Raw genomic sequence first — 22,087 nt, 5'->3', positions numbered from 1 at the left:
AGGTATTAAAAAATGACAATCATGAATTCTGCCTTCATGTTTGGGAGCTGAAGCTTTTTGGTTCATGCGTAACCTGTATCATTGTAATCATGTCTTCTTGGTTCATGGACCACAGAACAGTCATGGATAACAGCATGGAAGCTGGGTGACATCCAAGACAAACCATATTATCTACCTATTTGTTAAGAGCTTCTTGTCAGTGGACACTTATTGGTGGTCATTAATATCAGATATTGGTTGGAGTAGTGTTGGTCTTACATAGATAGCGCATTCAGTAGGGCGGTGGTCGTGGGTTCACTATTAGGTTAAGGTCATAATAGATCTCATCTTCTGCCATGATTTAACTTGTTTTTGTCAAGAGTAAGAAAAGTAAATTAAATGGGGGTGAGTGGGGATCATGAGGACGACCCCTGAGCCTGGTACAGTTGATCTCTGAAGTTTTCCCCCAAGGATATGGTATAGCGTCAGTCAGTGTCCTGGCTAAAGGGGGCACTTTGAAGGGATTTATCATGATTTTTTTTTCTTAGATCCTCAGATTAGGGAATTTATATGAATTTTCCTCCAGCTGCTAAGTACAACTTCCCCACATACTCACTCGGGAACCAAGGAAATAAACACAAAGTGTATTTGTAGAAGCATTGAAGCTACTGGGCCTAGGCAACAACTTCATGATGTGTTCCTACTCTGAACAGAGGGTCACGGTGCAGTTTTGAGCCCCTGGCCACTGTATCAACTTCAGACGCTGTATCCAGCAGTCTTTGAAAATAGGAATATTCTGCTTTTCTTCTCAAATGAATAAGGAACTGCAGCCGTGGACCTTTCAGCCAGTGGCTCTGCTCTGGGACCTAATTTTAGATTTTGAAACAGTGAGTTCCATGGTGGTAACTACCATACATTTTCTCTTCAAGATTTATCCCTTTTGGTTATGCAATCTGAGCAACTTAGTTACCTTGACCATCATCTATCTCACCTGCAGAAATGCTACAAACCCTGTGAGTGAGGCAACTCTAGTGTGGCATTCCTAATCTTTATGGTACCTTCCCTGAGGGTCAAGTGCTGATACCTGATCTTGTCCCATTTTGGAGCAAGCTTGTCCCAAATGGGACAAGATCAGATATCAGCACTTGACCATCAGGGAAAGTAATATATATATATATATATATATATATATATATAATATTTTTATATAGATATAGACTATATTTTTATATAGATATAGACTATATCTATATTTTATATAGATATAGATATAGACTATATTTTAGAGACTCTGTTTCTAGAGGCACACTGATAAAAAGTGTCAGTCCTTCCCTCTTCTCTCGTGTCAGTCATTCTTCCCATGCTGAAGTTGTAAAGTGTCCTCTTGGGCTCTCTGTCCTTTGGGTTGGTTCTCAGTCTTACGTAGTAAATCCATCCTAACTTTTCCAGCTCCTGAGCGTTCTTACCATCTTCCTGATATTATGCTGAGCAAGCTTTGCCATTTCTGTCTCATTTACAGTACACCCTCATCATGTCCCAGTTTCAAGGAGACATTCAGCAAATCATTAGGACCAGCTTCAGGTCCTACTTCTTGCCAGAGTATTGCATTTCATATCATAAGTGTGTCTCTCTAGGACCATAAAGTCTTTCCTACTTATCCTCATATTTCTCTCACTCTGATCCAAATGCCTCAAGATATACCCTGCATATGCTTCCCCAGTTCTTGGCAATGTGTTCTAGCCAGAGCTTCCAGGGGCTTTTTGGGTTGATGAGTTATTTCTCCTGAGAGCAGGCCCTGCATTTTTCACTCATGTGCAAAGTGAAAGGTGATATCCTTATTGGTTTTAGTGGTTATTTACCACCAGTAGTGGGGCTTTTATTGTCATCAGTTGAATAATACCTTTTAGGGCCACTCCTAGCACCAAGTCTTTTAACCTGGGTTCCACAAAAGACAGAAAGGGAAGCAGCGGTATATGTGCTGTGATTATATTATGGAGTATGATCCTGCAGAGATGGAGAGAGGAAAAGGTGAGTGAAGCAGTGAAGGAAGAGAGGCAAATATAAGGATGTGACTGAGCTGAGTGCTTTTAAATGGGACAAATGGTTAATTTTTTCAACCCTTCCAATGAGAAGCATATAGAGCCTCTCAGGATCAGGGTAAGGGGGGGGGTGAATTTATCCATTGACTCTAATCTTCTGTAAGTAAAAATTTTTCCAACTGGACTTAATCCCACTGACTTTTGGCTTGCACGAGGGTGATAAGTTGCTGAGAAGAGTTTATAGTGACATCTGCAGTTAAATCTTAGGGCAGGAAAGGAGTCACATGGAAGAAGCTGAGGTGTGCGATTGTCCAGGGCCATGAATAGCCAAAACTGTTGTGGCTGAGATGGTTCAGGCTCCTAAGAGGTGTCTGCTAGAGTAGAGTGCCCTCACCTTCAACTCTGCCCACTCTCCCTAACCCTAACGACCCTCCATACAAGATTCTTTGAAAGAGACACCTGACTCGCTGGGGTGGGGGAGCATCAGTTTCTCGTTTGTGCAGAGTGACCCGTGACTTCTGTGGCATCTTGACAAAACAAATGCCTTTTCTGTTTTAGCCCCTGCTTTTTACTCACTTCCAGAGTTTTCTTATGTCATCAGATTCTAGAATGTCTTGGGCCCATTGTAGTGTTCAGAGTTGCTTTTCTGCTTCTTGGAACTTAGAACTTTCTCCAGTCAACTAAGTCATTGTCACCCACCTATTGACTTTGCCATTTCCAAAATTTTGTTACTGTTTCTCCACCGTTTTGTCTTTCCTTGTGAGATTATGTCATATTAGAAAACTCCTTACTCTCATTATTAAAATGCATGTTTAGTCAATCAAAAAAATTTTTTTTTTTAAATCTAGAAGTCTCCACTCATTTATTGAATAGACTATTGAGAAACATTTTCATTGAGGATATGCTCTGTTTCTGACATTATTTGGGTAGACAATAAAATACATGGTCCCTGTCATAGATAGGACTTACAGTTTAGACAGATATTATTAAATAGCCATAGAAATGATCTTTGATGGGAGGGAAAGGTTCTCTGATGGGTGATCTGAACACTTCTGGTAAAGGTTCTACAAGAATCTACCAAAAGACCATCCTAATCACTGTCAGCCGGTCGTTAGTTGTTAGTCCTATTGGCCCAGTGCTCCGACTCTGCAGCAACAGCGATTCTGTGAACGCCTGACCAAAGATGATGAGCCCTAGAAACAAAAGATGCCTTTAGCTGTATTCTCATTTTAAAGCTTTTAGCACCATGTGTCCCTGGTACTAAATCACCACCAGGAGTAACAACCCTAAGTGGACACTTGCCAGGAGAGAATGAGCTTCTTTACATTTTCTTTTCTTTGAGCAAACTTTTATCCAATATCTACTCACAGAGTAAAAATTTATGCTTATATCATAGATGTCATTTATTAAAAGTCATCCAATAAACTCCTTGGGTCAAAACTTTTCTTCTTAAGTATTAATGTTTTAAGTAGATGGGATGATTTTGTGAAGTTAGAAGGATAAATGAGGTATGAAATGGGGAGGATTTCTAGGAAAAGTGGATTTAGTGTGACATGACTCTAAAAGATGGATAATGTAGAGGTTTCCTATTTATATTTAAACAGAATAAAGCAGAAAATCTCTCTTAGGGTTAACAGAACTTACTTTCTAACTGGAGTTTCCTGAAGTAATTTTTCATTGCTTTTTATATTTTAGACGAAATATGTGAAAGAACAGTTCCAAGTAGGAAACTGTCAATTTCATCACGTTTTCTACATATTAACAACCCAGTTCCTTATTTTTGTTATTCTTAGATATACATGACAGTAGAGTGCATTTTGACACATTCTACAAATACGGAGTATAACTTACTCTAATTAGGATCCCATTCTTGTGGTTGTACATGATGTGGAGTTTCACTGGTGGTGTAATAGGGAAGTTATGTCTGATTTCTTTCCTATTCTCATCACCCCCCTTCACTTCATTCCTGTTTGTCTAACCAATGAACTTCTGTTCTTCCCTCCCCACCTTATTGTGTGTTAGCATCCACGTATCAGAACATTCACCCTTTGATTTTTTTAGAATTGGCTCATTTCACTTAGCATGATAGTCTGCAACTCCATCCATTTACTGGCAAAAGTCATAAAACCATTTTTTATGGCTGAATAACATTCCATTGTGTATATATACCATATTTTCTTTATCCATTCATCTGTTGAAGGGCACCTAGGTTGGTTGGTTCCAGTAGCTTAGCTATTGTGAATTGAGCTCTACAAACATTGATGTGGCTGTGTCACCATAGTATGCTGGTTTTAAGTCCTTTGGGTATATGCTGAGGAGTGGGATAACTTTGCTTTGGGAGAATATTGCTTCCATTCCCAGTTTTCTGAGGAATCCCCATACTGCTTTCCATAGTGGTAGCACCAATTTGCAGTTCTACCAGCAATGTGTGAGTGTACCTTTTTTCCACATCCTCACTAAAAGTTATCATTACTTGTATTCTTGATAATTACCATTTTGACTGGAGTGAGATGGAATCTCAGTGTGGTTTTAATTTGTATATCTCTAATTGCTAGAGATGTTGAACAGTCTTTTCATATATTTGTTGACCATTCTATTCTTTTTCTGTGAAGTGCCTGTTCAGTCCCTTTGTTCATTTATTGATTGGGTTATTATTATCATTTTTTTTGGTGTTAAGTTTTCTGAGTTTTTTTTTTTATATATCCTGGAGATTAATGCTCTGAGGTGCAGGTGGCAAAGATTTTCTCCTTTTCCGTACGCTCTTTCTTCATATCCTTATTTGTTTCCTTTGCTGTGAAGAAGCTTTTTTGTTTGGTATTATTCTGTTTATTGATTCTTGATTTTACTTCTTGCACTTTAGGAGTCTTGTTGAGGAAGTCAGTTTCTAAGCCAACATGATGAGAAAGTTGGGCTTGCTTTTTCTTCTGGTAGGTGCAACATCTCTGGTCTAATGCCTCGGTCCTTGATCTACTTTGAGTTTTGTGCAGGGTGAGAGATCAGGGATTCAATTTCATTTGGCTACATGTGGATTTCCAGTTTTCCCAGCACCATTTGTTGAGGAGGCTATCTTTCCTCTATTTTATGTTTACGGCACCTTTGTCTAGTATGAGATAATTGCATTTGTGTGGGTTTTTTTCTGTGTCTTCTGTTCCATTGGTCTTCATGTCTGTTTTGGTGCCATGCCATGCTGTTTTTCTTACAGTAGCTCTGTAGTATAATTTAAGGTCTGGTATTGTGAGGTCTCCTGATTTGCTTTTCTTGCTGAAGATTGCTTTGGCTATTCTGGGTCTCTTATTTTTCCAAATGAATTTCATGACTGTGTTTTCTATTTCTTTGAATAGTTGTCATTGAAATTTTAATAGGAATTGCATTAAATCTGTGTAGCCCTTTTGGTAGTGTGGCCATTTGACAATGTTAATTCTGCCTATCCAAGAACATGGGAGATTTTGCCATTTTCTAAGGTCTTCTTCAATTTCTTTCTTTAGTGTTCTGTAGTTTTCATTGTAGATATCTTTCACCTCTTTTGTTATATTGACTCTCAAAAATAATTTTTTTTGAGGCTATGGTGAATGGAATAATTTTCCTAATTTTTCTTCCAGTTGATGTATCACTGGTATATAGGAGTGCAATTGATTTATGGATGTTAATTTTGTATCCTGCTACTTTGCTGAATTAATTTATGAGTTCTAGAAGTTTTCTGGTGGAGTTTTTTGGGTCTTCTAAATATAGAATCATGTCATCAGCAAATGGGGATAGTTTCAGCTCTTCTTTTCTTATTTGTATCCCTTTAATTTCTTTCTTTTTCCTAATTTCTCTGGTTAGAGTTTCAAGGACTACTTTGAACAGAAGTGGTTACAGAGGGCATCCCTGTCTTTTTACAGTTTTTAGAGGGAATGTTTTCGGTTTTTCTTCATTTAGAATTATGTTGGCCTTGGGTTTAGCATGTGTGGCTCTTACAATGTTGAGGTATGTTCCTACTATCCCTAAGTTTTCTAGTATTTTGAACTTGAGTGGATGCTGGGTTTTGTCAGATGCTTTTTCAGCTTCTATTAATCATCATGTGATTCTTGTCTTTAAGTCTATTGATGTGATGAATTACATTTATTGATTTTCATATATTCAGCCAACCTTGCATCACTGGGATGAACCTCATTTGATCATGGTGCACTATGTTTTTAGCATATTTTTGTATGTGATTTGCTAGTATTTTATTAAGAATTTTTGCATCTCTATGAATCAGGCATATTGGTCTGAAGTTTTCTTTCCTTGATGTATTTTTCTCTGGTTTTGATATCAGGGTGATACTAGCTTCTTAGAATGAGTTTGGAAGGATTTCCTCCTTTTCCAATTCATGGAATGATTTGAGGAGGACTGGTGTGTGTTCTTCCTTGAAGGTCCGGTAGAACTTGGCCGAGAATCTGGTCCTGGCCTTTTCTTTCTTGGTAGGCTTTTGATGGCATCTTTTATTGCTTGAAATTGATCTGTTTAAATTTTGTATGTCCTCCTGATTGAATTTGGTCAGTTCCTTATTTTTATTTTTTTCTCTTATCTTTTTAACGTGATGAACTCAGAATATTTGAGTTGAAAGTAGCTTAGCGGTCACCTAATCTAACATCTCTCCGACTGCTGGAAGCCGGCATTTCCATTTGATCCTTGCTTTGTGTGACATCTCTTGACTGATTTAACTCTTAAGTTCATGCATGTTTTTTCACCTTCTCCATCATATTTTTTATTCACTTATTCATTTATTTGTATACGATGCTGAGAATCAAACCCAGTGCCTCACATATGTGAAGTAAATGCTCTACCACTGAACCATCACCCCAGCCCCTCCACTATAATTTTTAACAGTAGATATTTTTAAGGTTCCTGCCCGATAGTACCATTATCTGAGTCTGTTGATTGTTTTAGCTCTCGACCATTTGAAAAAAAATGTGTCTTCTTCTTCTTTTTTTTTTTTTAACGGATTGCTCAATATCATGCACATGAATGTAGAGACTGAGGTCAATAGCATTTGTGTGTAGAAATGGGCAGGTTTTCTTTTCTGTCAGGCTGTGAGTGGGTAAGGAAGTTGAGCTAGATTTGGGATTTGTGTTATTACCTTTAGTACTCCACAGGCTTCAAATTTGTTCAGTGATAACATTTATCTAGTAACTAAGCCTTGCTATCACCCATGCTTAGTCAGGTCTGAAGTGCTAGAGGTTTTTTTTTCTCAGTGTTTATCCTCCACTCTCAACTTTTATTGATTCCTGCATCACTCCGGTTACTTCATGGTAGGCTCATGTTGGCAGTATGGCAGGTTTTTGTTGGCAGCCCCAGGTCTAGACAGGCCCTCAATCCCTAGGTCTCAGTGGTGAAGCTTTCTAGTGTTCCAGCCTCTCCTTCCCAAGGCAGCTAAACAGTGCCTTGTGGTTTTGGTTGGACTGGGTGTCCCTCGCCAGTGTAGGTCACCTCTGGTATCACTGTAGGATCCTAGGCCCAACATAGTTTTGAACTTTTTCCCAACTAGGAGAGAGGAGTTTTGCTTTGACCCGCCCCCCCCCCCCCATTCCCTGCAAATAATAGATTTTTCTCTTGTATCTGGGGGCAGAAGGATTTCTTACTACTCCTTCAGTGGCATAAGGCTTTTTTTTACTTCATCAAACAAGGGTCTGAGGAGGTTGGGAAGGCTGATTGAATGTTTCCAAGCAGAAGTTGATTTCCTCCTGCCCCTGCACTGTGCCAAGGTCTTCTCCCGACCCTCATCTTCCTTCTTGGCATTGAATGAGAGGCATGGCAAAGGGCTCTTGAGTGAGTTAGAACTTTCCTTTTGCAACTGGACCTCCCAGCTCTGCCAGACTGACAGGGTAGCCGATACTTCACACTTGAGGAAGGGTTAGAATTTTACCTGATTTCTTATTACCTGTCTGTATGGTGACCACATCTTTCTCCTGTGTTCTGCCAAAGGTGAAGCAGATCATGCATCCACCTCTCCATGGAAGGGTTTCTCACTCTGGGATTCAGTTCTCCAGTAGACTCAATAAAAGTTCAGAATTTGAGGATTATCCGATTTCTTTCCTCATTTGTTGAAGAAGGAGCCATATTCTTTTTGGGAGTAAAATCTTTTAAAAATGATATTTTAGAAATAGCTTGTTTTTCTTCCCAAGATCTCGGCTAGAAAGGAATACCAAAACTTAGTGATTTCTAAAAGTGCCATAATGATTTCATCAAACACACTTCCTTCAGGTCATACTGTGAAATGTTTTTGGCAGAATGTTGGAGTGAAAGAGTCCATTTTATAGGATTCTTTCCTCTGTTATGTCACCTTCAGATGGAACCTTATCCTGTACTGTCGGGTAGAGTCTTCTCAAGTGGCTGGCAGTGGAATAGACTGTCATTTCCAATGGTCTCATGTATACAGTTATACAGGGTCTGCATTGAGAAGGCCACTGAAGGTTATGTGATGAGTACAGCTGCCTGCTAACTGATGATTCAAATATTGTGAATAAGTTGTGCTCTAATTTGTGCTAGAAAATTTCTGGTGCTGATGATTTTATTATTATTATTATTATTATTATTATTATTATTATTATTTTGGGGATACTGGTTATTGAACTAGGGGACACTCGACCACTGAGCCACATCCCCAGCCCTATTTTGTATTTTATGTAGAGATGGTCTCACTGCTTAGCGCCTTTTGCTGAGGCTGGCTTTGAACTCACTCTCCTCCTGCCTCAGCTGCTGGAGCCACTGGGAGTATAGGCGTGCACCACCACACCTTGTGATTTCATTATTTTTAAGGCAGCCTATTTTATCATTTGCCAGCTTGGACAGTTACATGGTTCTTTATATTGAACCCCAGCTTCCCCTTTCATAGTTCTTAGCTGCTTGCACCTGATTCTTCAGTTCAGCGGGATACTGCCTGGCTGCCTTTGCACTTACCAGTCAATAAAGATGAACAATGTCTTCTCAAAGTTGTTTTTGGTAACCACCTTGGGACCTCCTTACTCAATTCTGTTCTGCTCTACTAGCTTCCTCTGAAGAGATATTTGAGAGAGTATATAAAAATGTCTTCATTCCATTGTAACATTTAAGCAATAATTTGAGCGTAAACTATGAAAATAGACATAAATTTTCTAAGAATTTTGAAGGCATTTTGCAGTGCCTTTCAAAAGCTTTTTTTTTTTTTTTTTTAAATAATTTGTTTACAGAAGAGTTAAAAAGAAAGCTCAGAGTTCTGTGCACACTTCACCTGGCTTCTAATGTCAATGTTTTACATAATCATGGTACATTTTTCAACAACAATTAATTTTGGTTAAGCTATAAACATTAGCCATTTTTCATCCTATTTTCCTAATAGACTTTGTCTCTTCCAGGACCATATCCCGGTTCTAGGTTGTATTTAGCCATCATCTGTCCTTAGTCTCCTTCAATCTGCGATCTCTACGTTCCTTATTTTTAATGACTTTTGAACAGTGTTGGTCATAATGCTATAAAATAGCCCTTCATGTGGTTTGTCTAATGTTTTCTCTCTCAAGTTCACACTTGGGTTATAGATTTTGGGAAATAATACTAAAGAAGAGAAAGCATCCTCATTGTGTCTGATCTCAGGGAGTGCATGGTAGCCAGATGCCATTACTGGTAGTATTAACTTCATTAAGGCTGGTGTCTACTGGGTTTTTCCATTATGAAGTTATTGACTTTCATTTTTTTACTTAATGAATCACCAGGTCCAGCCCAGATTCAAAGGGAGTGGAATTAAACTTTATCTCCTTAAGAGAGAAATATCAAATAATTAATGGACATGTGTAAAAAGTACCAGACCACCAGAGTAATTAAAATTACTTTTGGTGAAATATTTTGAAGATATGCAGCTATCCTTTTTCTCCATAGTTTTAGTTTTATTCACTAAACTTTACATTCTTCAGTGAATCTCACCATTGATTCTTAACTTCCCGTATTGCTATCAGGTAACCCAAAACCATCCTAACTTCTGATCCTTGTATTAGCCTCCCTACCAGGGAGGTTGTAGTGTAGTGGCACCCCTTTTCTCCACAAAAAAGTCTCCAGAAATCTTCACCATGGCTGATTTTAGGGCTGTCAGCAAACGAGTCCACTGTAGATAAACTTCCTATTTTCGTGTTGCCCTGTTTTACTTGGCCACTGGCCAGGAAGAAATCAGCACTCCAGGTGCTGGACATCCCCTTACTAGTTTTTCACAAAAGTATCCAGTGTAGTAGTTCGTAGAAATGTGCAAACAAGGCCTCTGGCCTTGAGCTGGGCTTCACAGAGATGTCTACATTCCTAAGAGAAGATACCAATTGGCTCCATGGTAACAGCTGGCAGGGGGAGGAGAGAAAGGGGACAAGAAGCAGCTCTCCCCTTCTCAGGTGTTGTCCTTGAAGGGTTAACTTGCCCAGAACAGTGAAAGAAAAAGCTGCTTTTATGTGAACTTCTGCAGACTGTGAATTTCTGAGTCTCCCACCCCCCGCCTTACATGCTGGGTATAAAATTCCAAAACTACCTGAACTCGGAGTTCAGAGGATTGATTGATTACAGCAAAAACTGTGCCCTCTGAACCTGGCTGCAGTCAAATAAAACTGTTTCCTGCTATCTTCAGTGCCTTGCCTGGTCTATCCCTACAACAATAGAATCTTTTTCTTTTGAAATTCCATAAAAATGCACTTTGGCGAGAGATTCTTGTGTTTGTCATGCTGGGCCCTCACTGGGACTTTTATATCTGGAAGCAAGGATTTCCACCTTTGGGAAATTTCTTTGAATTATTTCCTTGGGCATTTCTTCCCTTTCCTCTCTCTTTGCTGGAACTTTTAATATTTGCATAGTAGATCTCATGGATTGGTGGTCTGGTGTTAAAACTGATCCTAGAGGTCCAATCTTCAAATACTTTTTCTTCTAGTTTTTGAATATTTTTCAGCTTTGTCTTTAAAACGTTTATCAGACTTTCTATTAATTCTTTTCAATTTGTTGCCCCTCTTCCACTTCCAGGGGTATCTGTTGCCTCTTATTCTTCGGGGTTCTGCAGTGTAAAATAGGCTGCTTTGCATCTCACACTTCTGCTGCTGCACTCTTTGCTGCTGTCCCACCTGTTTATTCTAGTGCCCAACATTTTACTACAATTCTGCCATCTTCTCTTCTCTCAATTCTTACAGGCTCATAACTTCCAAAGACAATCATTTTACTCCTAGTTTAATGGTGTTTAATAAGCAAATGAAATTAGGTGTGTACGTTCAGGCTGAGATTCTGGAGTTTCTCTCTTTCACTTTCTCCTTCTCCCTTCTTCCTTCTTTCTCCCTCCTCCTTCCTCCTTCTTCTTCCTCCTCTTCCTCCTCCTCCTCCTCCTCCTTTTTTTCTTTCTCTCTTTCTCCTTTCCTTCTTTTCTCTTTTAAAATTATTAAAGAACCAAATCTTAAATTTGTAGGTCATCAAAAAACTTGGTCTTAAACTTGGAATGCAAACAGCTGCTGAGTATAGGCTGGCAGTGAATCAAGGAAAATGAGGATCACTAGTCAGGAGACCATGGAAATAAACCAGGAAAGGGCACGGACCAAGCTCACTGCAACAGGGAGGATCAGAGTGGCAGTAACATTCAGGTAAAGGGAACTAAATACATAACCGAGGCAACAAATAATAACAAAAGCAAGGAGCATTCTTTAGAATCTAGAGAGAACTAGATTACATTTTAGTTATATCAAGATTTTTGGGGGGACAGTTTTTACAACTCTTGGAACCCTATTTCCTACCTCTCTAAAATAAGGTAGTAGTACTTATTTAATTTGTTTGTCATAAGAATTAAATGAGACAATCTATGCAGCTGTCTTGCAGTGTGTGTGTGGTACACAGAGTAGTCTCCATAAGGATTATATGCGTTCTTTCCCCTTCAACTGTTGAGAGTATAACTATTGAGACATTATTAGGGAAGATATTTGCTTTAGGGAAAGTATGTGTTGTGTTCTATTATTATGAGATGGAAACATGGAAATTGGGCTTCCTTATCCTGTCTTAAGTTCTTTTTCCTCTTGTCTCTTGCAGGGTTTACCCCCCAAAAAATGGAAGGCTGAAGTTACACACCTGAGTTGCCCAGAACCTACCACGTTTGCTTTCTCATCTCCAGTTCCTCTGGCTCCGCGTAGGAACTCCCTGCGAGAGATGTGGATACCAAGCTTCCAGCAGTCCAAGAAAGAAGCCCAGGCACTGAGGTGGCTGGTGGATAGGAATCAAAATTTTTCAACTCAAGAGTTTTGGGGTCTAGTGTTTAAGGAGTAATTTCCAAAAGTATCAGAATGACACAGACTAAAGCCTTTATGAGGTTTATTTTCTAGGTTGCCTTAATGTCTGACTATAATAGCTATTCTGTTGACTATCCTTTAGGATAAACATTAATTGCTACAGTTCTCATAATGAGCCCTATCAAGTAACAGATATGAATTATTACCCTTAGGGGTTTGCTTCTGTATTTTTTATAGTGAAAAAGTAAATATTTTTTTATGGACATTGACCATCTTCAGTTTACATGTTTGGACCCACATACTTGCTGCTTTTTGTAAAAATTCACCTAAATAGAGTGTTTTCCTTGCTGCAGGGGTGCCAGAGCATCTAGCTGTGGACTTTTGATAGTCACTCCTCCATGTGTATCTTAAACGATCAGCAACTTACTGGCTTTTATCAAGCCCAATGTTTCTATGCTGAGCATGAACATGAAATGCATTAGAATTTGGCAATAAGAGATTCCATCTGTTTGTTTCCAGGCATGCAAGGGAGTAGGGAAAACTGTGTCAAACTAATGCACTATCTGCTTTTTATGTCAAAAGATTATATATATATATATATCTTCTTATACAATTGTCTGTGTGCATACCATCATGACACACCTTTGTTTTTATGGCTCCATTCTCTGTCAGCTGCCTCTCTGACCTTTCTTATGTTCACCTTGCCTCAGGCTGACTCCTGTCTTCCCTCCCAAGTGGAATGTCTCATAAAGGAGTAATTTCTTCCTGTGTATTTTGATCAGGGAGATCAACCAGTTGTTCCTTATACTTCTGAGCAGAATAATAAGATTTGTCTGGTTTGCCTGGACAGCCTATCTGTTTTGATCAACGGGAGAGTAGAACTGAATGCCCCAGGCCCTCCAGTTGTGCTGAAGCTGATTTGTCTTTAGGATGATATACAGCCTGTCATGGTGGGCAGCCACAGGCGTTCAGTTCATGAGCATTTCCTGGTTTCCGATCCTGGTAAGGGATGTCTCCTGTAGTTCCATGAGGGACAAGGAGAACAACACTGACTTTTATTCCGTGAGTTGGTGGCCAGTGCCCTTGATGTGCCCAGCAATGAGCTGGGTCATTCTTATACAGTGTTCTCTCTGCTTATGGCACCAGCAGGTGAAGGTCACTTTGCTGGGTGGGAGAAGGTGTCTACGACTAATTTCTTCCCAGACCCAGGTCTGCCATAATTAAATGTGATCTTGTACAAATCTCTTAACTTACCTGAGTCTCCGGGGTATTTTTGTTGTTTGTTTTTGGTACTGGAGATTACAGTCAGTACCAGGGGCTCTTTACCATTGAACTGCATCCCTCGTACTTTTCATTATTATTATTTTTTTAGTTTTGAGGCAGGGTCTCACTAAGTTGTTTAGGGTCTCATTAAGTTGCCTTGAACTTGAAATCTTCTTGCCTTAACCCCTGAACTGCTGGTTTTTTTTTTTTTTTTTTTTACTTATTTTTTTAATGACACTGGAGATGGCCTTGTATGTGCTAGGTAAGCACTCTACCACTGAGCTATACCCCCAGCGTAGTAGCACCTTAGTTTTTGCATCTACAAAGAAGTGATGGGGTTAGTCTTTGAAATTTTTTTTGTGTGTGATATTCTTTAATTTACTAAAATTTAAGAAGTCTACTTCAGTAGGTGCTTTTACTAAGTCAGTAGGTCAGAGTGACTGTCAAAGGAAGTGTGCCCTTTTTTTTTTTGCAGGAAGGAGCATACTTCTTGGGTGGAATTGGGAATAGGGAAGCTTTATTTCTCTTTTTATCTGATGATATCAAAGTAGCATACATTGGAAAGGAAGAATTTGTTAAAAGATCAGGTTTTAAATTATCTACTGAATGAAGTGATGTTCTTTTTGAAAGAGAAGACTGAGAGTTGACTTATGCCTCCAGCAAGACATGATGATAGCTTATGTTCTCTCCACAAATGCCTTAACAAATATCCAGGGCTTCTATGTAGCATGTCTAAAACCTCAGTGATCCATGTACTCTTGTCGTGGTATCCTAGTTCTTTATGAAGAATTCCTAGATGAAATCCTCCCTAAAGTTTTCTGAATTATGTATCTCCAAACAAATTTAGGGAAATGAAATTGTGCAATGCAGTCTAAAGATTTTGTCAGGGAAGAGGATGGTGAAGAGAGAAATCCACAGGCTTGAAAAGAGGATGTATTTCAAAGAAAATGACTCAGGGGTTCTTTGAGGCTCTTGAGTCCCTACCCACAGATTTGAGACTTTCTTTTTTTTGCTTAGCATGTGCTGCTTCAACAGGGTTTTCATTCATGAGACAACACTGTCTTGTCTGATAATCACTGTTGGGGAGTGAGAAGTGGTCCCCATGGTAACAGGATTCTTATCTTACACAATTCTTATACAATTGTCTGTGTGCATTCCATCGTGCCACACCTTTCTCTTCACCTTACTGTCTTCATTTGTGAAACACAATTAAGAAGGGGGTCTGACTTATAGCACTGTTGTGAGGAATGTCTCATGGCTCTGAAAACTTTGTACCACACAGCATTCTGTTTAGTGTTTCATTATATTTCACTTGGATTGTTCTCAAGGACAAATTTTCAAAGTGATATGACAAGGTGAACAGAAACTCTTTCCAGAAATGTTGGGGAAGACGGACGTAACCCAGTGTGACAGTGATCCCTAACGCTAGTTAATAGCCTTCTGGTCTCCACCTGAAAATGGAGGCAACTCTGACCTTCAATCATGTACAGATATTTCAGACCCCAAAGGCTGTGACTGGCTTATTTGTTGCTATTAAGGACTTGTTTATAGTAACTAGAAGGACTAATTTATAGTATCTAGAATATTAGTTGGGGTCATTAGCATTATGGTAATAGATTGAACACATAAGTATGCCCTGCACTCTTCAGAAATAAAAGACACAAGAAAAAAATGAGTATCCTTTTTTTCAGTCCCACACTGAATGTTACATGTAGGAGAGCCAGCTCAGAATCCAGAGAACACTGTGTGAATCCAAGCACAATACAAACCTGAACTTGAAATGCCTGGGGTAATATTGCACATTTTAAAAAAGCCATTGGTGGAACATAATTCTTGCTAAAGATGACAGTTCATCAGCTAATTTATTTATTTTAGTCTGTCGAGGCTGCTCTAATAGAACACCATGAACTGGGGTGCTTATAAACTTTTTTTCTTACAATTCAGGAGGCTGAGAAGCCTGAGATCAAGGTGCCAGCACATTTGGTGTCTGGTGAAGGCCCTCTTTCTCTTTCACATATGGCCGCCATCTTGCTTTGACCTTTCACATGATCAAAGGGGTGAGGGAGCGCTCTGGCTCTCTGTCTTATAAAGGCATTAGTCCCATTCATGGCGGCTCCCCCCTTGAAAGCCTTCACCTCCTAAAATCATCACCTTAGAGGTTAAGATTTCAACTATGGATTTGGGAGAAACACAGACTTTCAGTTAATAGCATTTTGCTGCTGAGCCCTCCCAAATTATCCTTCTCTCATATAAAACATATTCACACATCCAAACAGCCTTAAAAGTCTTAATGAATTCTAGCATCAACTCAAATGTCTTCAAATCCAAAGCCTCATCTAAATATCATCTAAATCAAAGGAGTGAGACGAAGATAAATGAACAACGTTGGTAACCATAGACGGAGATATGTTTTTATCCTGAATTGAATCGCTCTTTCGCTGTGAAGCCAAATAAATTCTGTGCATCCAAAATATAAGGGTGAGGATAGACATTACCATTCCAAAGGGGAGAGATGGGGGAAACAATGTCCCAGGAAAGTCCAAAACCTAATGGGGAAATTCCATTAGACATTAAGGCTTGAAAATAAAACTTTTTGACTCTCAGAGTTCTTCCCTCCAGGACCACTGGGGTGGAAACGTCACCCTCAGTGCTTGTGAGACAGCCCCACAGCAGCTTTCTATGGCAGTCCTTGCCCCTGCTGCTGCAGTTTTCCCAGGCCAGAGCTGTGCTGTACCGTCTTGGCTCCATGTACCTCTGTCCTTTGAAACCCAGATGGAGGCAGCTTTTCTATGTTCCCCCACATCCCCTGCACTCTGTGGGTCAGTGCGGACTGTACTGTGTGGATTCCATAAAAACTAGCTTATCTGGGTGGCCCATACCTATAATCCCAGCCACTCAGGAGGATCACAAGTTTGAGACCAGCCTTGACAACTTAGTGAGACTGTCTCAAAAAATAATCAAAACCTGAGGGTGTAGCTCAGTGGTAAGGAGCCCCTGGGGTTTGAAAAGAAAAGAGAGAGAGAGAGAGAGAGAGAGAGAAAGAGAGAGAGAGAGATTGATTGCTGCCTGCTCCCTCTGGAGGCGTGCTGCTACTTAGGCCTGCAGGGCTCCAGGCCACTGGAGCTGCATCTGGGTGGCTGAGGAATAGTGCCAGAGTGCAACAGCCAAGGCTGTGATGGGCAGCGCAGGCCCAAGGCCCTCAGGTGCGGTGGTCGCTTTGAAACTGCTCCTCTCACTCTCACTCTCACTTGTGCCTTAAGTCATTGATAGGAGTAGCAGCTCCATCATTCTTCCATTGTTTTGGAAAATAGGTCCTGGCTTCTGTCGAGATATCTGATCCAAACTAATCTCCTTATGAAGTGGTCCTGGGACACGCCCTTGGTGTTCTTATTTTTATTTATTTATTTTTTGATATAGGATACACTGAGAACTTCCTCAATATCTAAGTTGTTCCTCTTGCTTAACAATTCTGTCTTTAAGTCACGTCTTTGTTTTCACATTTCATGGCCAGCAGTCAGAGGAGCCGTGTTACACCTCTAACGTTTTGCTTAGAGATAACTTCAGCTAGGATCTGATTTCATCATTCACAAGTTCTCCCTTCCATAAAACTCTGGAACACAAGCATGACTTAGCTAAGTCCTTTGTCACTTCATAACAAGGATCACCCTTTCTCCACTTTCCAGTAATATATTCCTCATTGTCACATGAGGCTTTATCAGAAGGGCTTTTTTTTTTTTAAAAAAAAAAAGAGAGAGAGAGAATTTTTAATGTTTATTTTTTAGTTTCCAGCAGACACAACATCTTTGTTTGTATGTGGTGCTGAGGCTCAAACCTGGGCCGCCCGCATGCCAGGCGAGCACGCTACCGCTTGAGCCACATCCCCAGCCCTATCAGAAGGGCTTTATTGACCAGATTCCAAACAACTTTCTGTTCAGGATTGTTGAGGTGTTCGCTAAGAAAACTGAAGCTCTTTCTACGGTTGTTCTTTCTTTCTGGACCCTCACCAGGATCACTTCCACCATTCATAACCATGCAGGCTTTTTTTCCAGCATGCACCTCAAAACTCTTCCAGCCTCCACACTATGCCTAGTTCCAAAGCCACTTTCACATTGTTAGGTACAGTAGCACCCCTCTCCTGATATCCATTTCTGTCTTCGTCCCTCTGGGTTGCTGTAATGGAATACCATACACTTGATGACTTACAAACACCAACAATTTATTTCTTACAATTCTGGATGCTGGGAAGTACAACAAGATCAAAGTCGTGGCAGATTTGGAGTCTGGTAAGAGGCCTACTTTGTAGTTCATAGATGGCTGTTTTCTCGCTTTGTCTTCTCATGGCAGGATGAGTGAGTGAGGTCTCTCAGGTCTCGTACAAGGCCACTGATCCCATCGATGAGGGCTCCACTCTCATGACCTACTTACCTCCCATGGGCCCCACTTGCTAATGCTGTCACATCGTGATTAGAATTTCAACATAGTAGTTTTAGGGGGACACCAAAGTTCAGTCTGTAGCATCAGTGTAGAGTTAATTTTTAGTGAACAATGTTGATTACCCTAAAGCAAGATAGGTACACTCTGCGTGTCATATATCTTTATTTCTTTTTTTGGGGGTGGTGGGTACTGGGGATTGAACTCAGGGTCACTCGGCCAGTGAGCCACATCTCCAACCCTATTTTGTATTTTATTTAGAGACAGGGTCTCACTGAGCTGCTAAGCATCTTGCTGTAGCTGACGAAGGCTTTGAACTCGAGATTCTCCTTTCTCAGCCTCCTGAGCCACTTGGATTACAGGCATGTGCCACCGCACTCGGCTCATGTATCTTTCTTAAAAGCTTCAAAGTATATAGTATGAAAGTTCACAGACCAAGAATAGTGCTGATTATGTTTTGATTAACTTTTTAATCTTGAATATTTTATTAAAAAATTCCTCATCCTTCTTTAGGAAATTTAAAAAATTTTCTTCGAAGTACCGATAATATTGTCCCTGCATAATTCTATTATCAATGTAGATGTTGAGTTCTTCTGATGACAGAAAGTTAAAAATGCTTGAAAACCTCAAAGTAGAATTATAAACTATGACTTTGGGGGTAAGAAAGACCTATTCTTAGTTGCCACTCTGTATTGTATTGTCCGCTATTTTGATCAAGTTATTTGGCTTTTCTAAGCTTCACTCTGCTCTTCTGTAAAATGAGTTTCTAGCATCTCCTATGACATCCAGCCTCCCGGTGAGGTCGTTGTGAGGATTAAATAAGCTAATGTTCAAACACAGCTAACCAAATGCTGGCTGTATTGGTTATAGCTATCTGTAACCATGACTTTTTTTCCCCTTAATTTTTATTTTCTCTTCTTCAAACAACCTTTTGTTTTTGAAGATTTCTATTGAGATTTGTCCAGAAAAATGATATAATTAGTGATACTTTTTTTTGTTCTTTATTTTGTTATTTGATACATATTTATTGAGTGTTATGAAATAGGCATTCTGCTAGACACCATAGCTGACGTGAATAAGATGTGCAGGGCTCTGAGTAGGGTTTTGTGATCTTATGATGGTATTAAAGCTAGGGACTGGAGAATGCCCAGGTTATTCTTTGACTCTCTCCCTCCTCCATGGGATCTTTGATGGAGTTTTACACACATCTCCCAACAGGTAATGACACCCAAACAGCCCCCTTGTATTAGCTGTGCGAATCTGAGCAATCCCTTTGCAGAACTCTCTGGTAAAAGCTTGATTTAGACCGGAAGCCTAAATAGACTCTTTTGTGATCTTTCCATTTCTCAGTCTGAGTCTTGGGACCAGCCAGTTCATTATGCGAGTACCAAGGAAAAGGAGAGAAAAATGACCAGGTCTGTAGGTCTTGACCCAGTTCACTCATTAGTGGAAAATCAAAGGTGGAAAGAAGAGAAACCTTATTTGGCCTTCTCTGGGGAGATGGACCCTCTTTTGCTCTCCATAAGGGATGGATACCAGACTATGGAGTACCATGCGTAGAGCCTTACTTTTAATTTGTAGGGACCTCCCTGATTCTAAAATGTGGCCCTGCTAATTTCCTAGACCCCCTGGTGTTGGTGGTAGGGTTTGTTAAGAAGATTGGCAAGGGGCAGAGGTGTCGGGAGGGGCAGAGTGACTCCAGGATGTTTGTCCTATAAACTCATTGGGTGGAACAGTCAAGCCTCTGGTCAGTCCGAGGTGTAGCTGTATCCCAAAGGGTATCTGGCCATTTGTGAGATCTGAGGCCTCTTGTTGTCTTCCTGAGAGTTCTTTCCTGACATCTATCCTTGCCCCTTTGTGTCCTCCTGGGATAGTGACATATGCAGTTTAGTTATTACCTCTGAACCTTTTGAATTGAGTCAGAACTAGACATTGATCCATGTTTCCAAGGACATTTCGAGCATCAGGCCAAAAATTTATTCGTTATATTATTTACCATGCGCAATGTGACCGCCATCAAACCTAGCTCACCAGAGATTATACAGCCATCCCAAATAGGCCATTATGAATATTCAAAATTTTACTATCAGGAACTTAATAATTTTTAAAAAACACTGATTATGAAGATAAGGAAATTTAAAGACTGTGTAGATAGGGACTGGTAGTATATTTTGATGCAGGGGCATTAATTATCCCAGGAGTCCTGGGAATAACCTTCTCTATTTAGAGGAAACTCATTTCATGAGTCTATTCCAGGGGGGAGAAAATGCCAGTTTTATGTAAGAACATCCTTGAAGAAACAATAAAAATAATTTTATTAAATCCCAACCTTTGAGTACATGTCTTTTTTTGTGTGACAAAATTGAGAGTATACATTAAACATCTGTGCTACACACCGAAGTACAGCAGGAGTCTTAAGGAAAGCCTCATGTGACCGAGTCGTGAGATGAACTAGCCTTGTTTGCCATGGATATTCAAAAGAATATCTGACAAATGATGCTAATTCAGTCTTGGGGTTTTGTCAGTCTTTTTCATGAAAACAAAGTGAGCCTGTTTAAGAGACTAATAGAGTTTGCTGCCAGTGATAAAAATCTGAGCTTTCAAGTAAAAATTAAAATTTTAGAAAACTAGTATCTAACACTTTGAAGCTGACAACTTCCCATATTAAAAGATTTTCTTGATGATATTGGTGGTAATATGAATCGATATTGCTTTTGACACATGTAATGGTGTTCTTTCCTTTTTATTTTCATAATTCTAAGGAAGGAAGAAAAAGTGTTATATCCTAGCGAGAATATTCTTGAAAACACACACACACACACACACACACACACACACACGCACATTAGTTAAAGAGGTCCATATGTGAAGAGATTTTTCCCCTTTTTACAATTATATGTCACAGTGGGATATACTGTCACACAGTCCTATAACAGTATACTTTGGTCAATTTCATTCCCCAGTAACCCGCTTCTTCTCTCTCCCTGCTCCCCTGGTCTCCTTCCTATATTGGTCTTCCTTTTACATTTATGAGACACCCCCACCTCGCCCTGCACCTCAGGTTTTAAACAATATTGGTTATTTGACAGTTGTTGTAAGAGAAGTGATAATCAGAGCTATCAATGAGGAAAAAAATTCTTGGTTTTTAAAATGGGAAACAAGAAAAAGATGAGTCAAGGATAAGAAAAATGTTATAAAAATATACATATTTATTAAATGTATCAAGGAAGTCATTGTTTTGGGGTCAAGCAGCCTAGGACTTAGTGTATTTTATCCATTTTTATTGAACATTTACTAGACGCCAGGAATTATTCAGGGCTATGGGGTTATTGTAGTGAATGGAACTGACAAAGCCCAGTTACCATAGTTTCTAATTCTATTAGGGAATGAAAATTAAAATACTTTAGCAAAATATGAAGCACTTCAAGGAAGCTTTTCTTTATTTTCTAAGATCCCTGTGGGATGGAATTCACCTCTGAGTTCCTACCACTCCCATCTGTAACATGAAATGTGATATAAATGGATCATATTTATAGACTGTATTAAATGGGCTGTGTTAGTCATGTGTTAGAAGTACTAAAAGTTCAAATCCAAAGTGAGTTGGCAAGTGTAGAAGCATATCCTTTCTCGGTTCATTTCATTCTTTGATCCATGTTTGTTCCTGTGGCCGGGGAGAAGGGGCATTTCGTCTGTCAACCTGCGGTGATTGCTGACTAGAATTCCGACTTGGGGAGTGGAAATGACAGTGGGGAGCCCACCTGGGCAAGCAGTTTTGCTCTATCCCATCTACCTCTGTTCACCTCAAGTACAGAGGCTGGGGTGAGTCAATAGTTACGCTCCACGGTGTCTCAAAAGGGTAAGAGTGACCTCTGCAGCAGCCTTCGGTCAGTCGATGGAGCTCACAGGCCATTATTCAGAAGAATCATTTCACCACTGAAATAATCTGCGGGTCTCAGAGAATGTGGGCCACTTAGATAAACATCTTCAAATATCCAGGTGTAGTCACCGATACTGTCTTCATCCTGTTTTTGTGGTCTGAAATTTCAACTCCAGCGTGCAGTTGGCCTGAGAAGCAGAAACAGTGAAAATGAATCACACCTGTGTGCCACACCCCCTTCCCCATTGGTGTATTTATTGTTACAGGAGCTC

At 39.8% G+C, this 22,087-nt stretch overlaps 1 protein-coding gene across 3 annotated transcripts in view; it reads left to right on the top strand.

Annotated features, from left to right (window-relative positions):
- The window catches only part of Pofut3 (protein O-fucosyltransferase 3), a 106,724-nt gene extending 86,458 nt beyond the window's left edge, over positions 1–20,266 (top strand). For 2 of the 3 annotated variants that reach the window (XM_013365076.4, XM_040269001.2), the window contains exon 5: positions 12,048–20,266. In XM_013365076.4, the coding sequence (XP_013220530.3) occupies positions 12,048–12,281 (234 nt within the window). In that variant the 3' untranslated portion in view covers positions 12,282–20,266. The remainder of the gene's footprint in view (positions 1–12,047) is intronic. The other variant, XM_040269013.2, reaches the window with a different exon arrangement.
- Positions 20,267–22,087: the final 1,821 nt, after the last annotated feature.

This window comes from Ictidomys tridecemlineatus, chromosome 14 (assembly GCF_052094955.1).
Source record: "Ictidomys tridecemlineatus isolate mIctTri1 chromosome 14, mIctTri1.hap1, whole genome shotgun sequence".
Classification (NCBI taxonomy): Eukaryota; Metazoa; Chordata; class Mammalia; order Rodentia; family Sciuridae; genus Ictidomys; species Ictidomys tridecemlineatus.
This window is presented reverse-complemented; position numbering and strand designations above follow the sequence as displayed.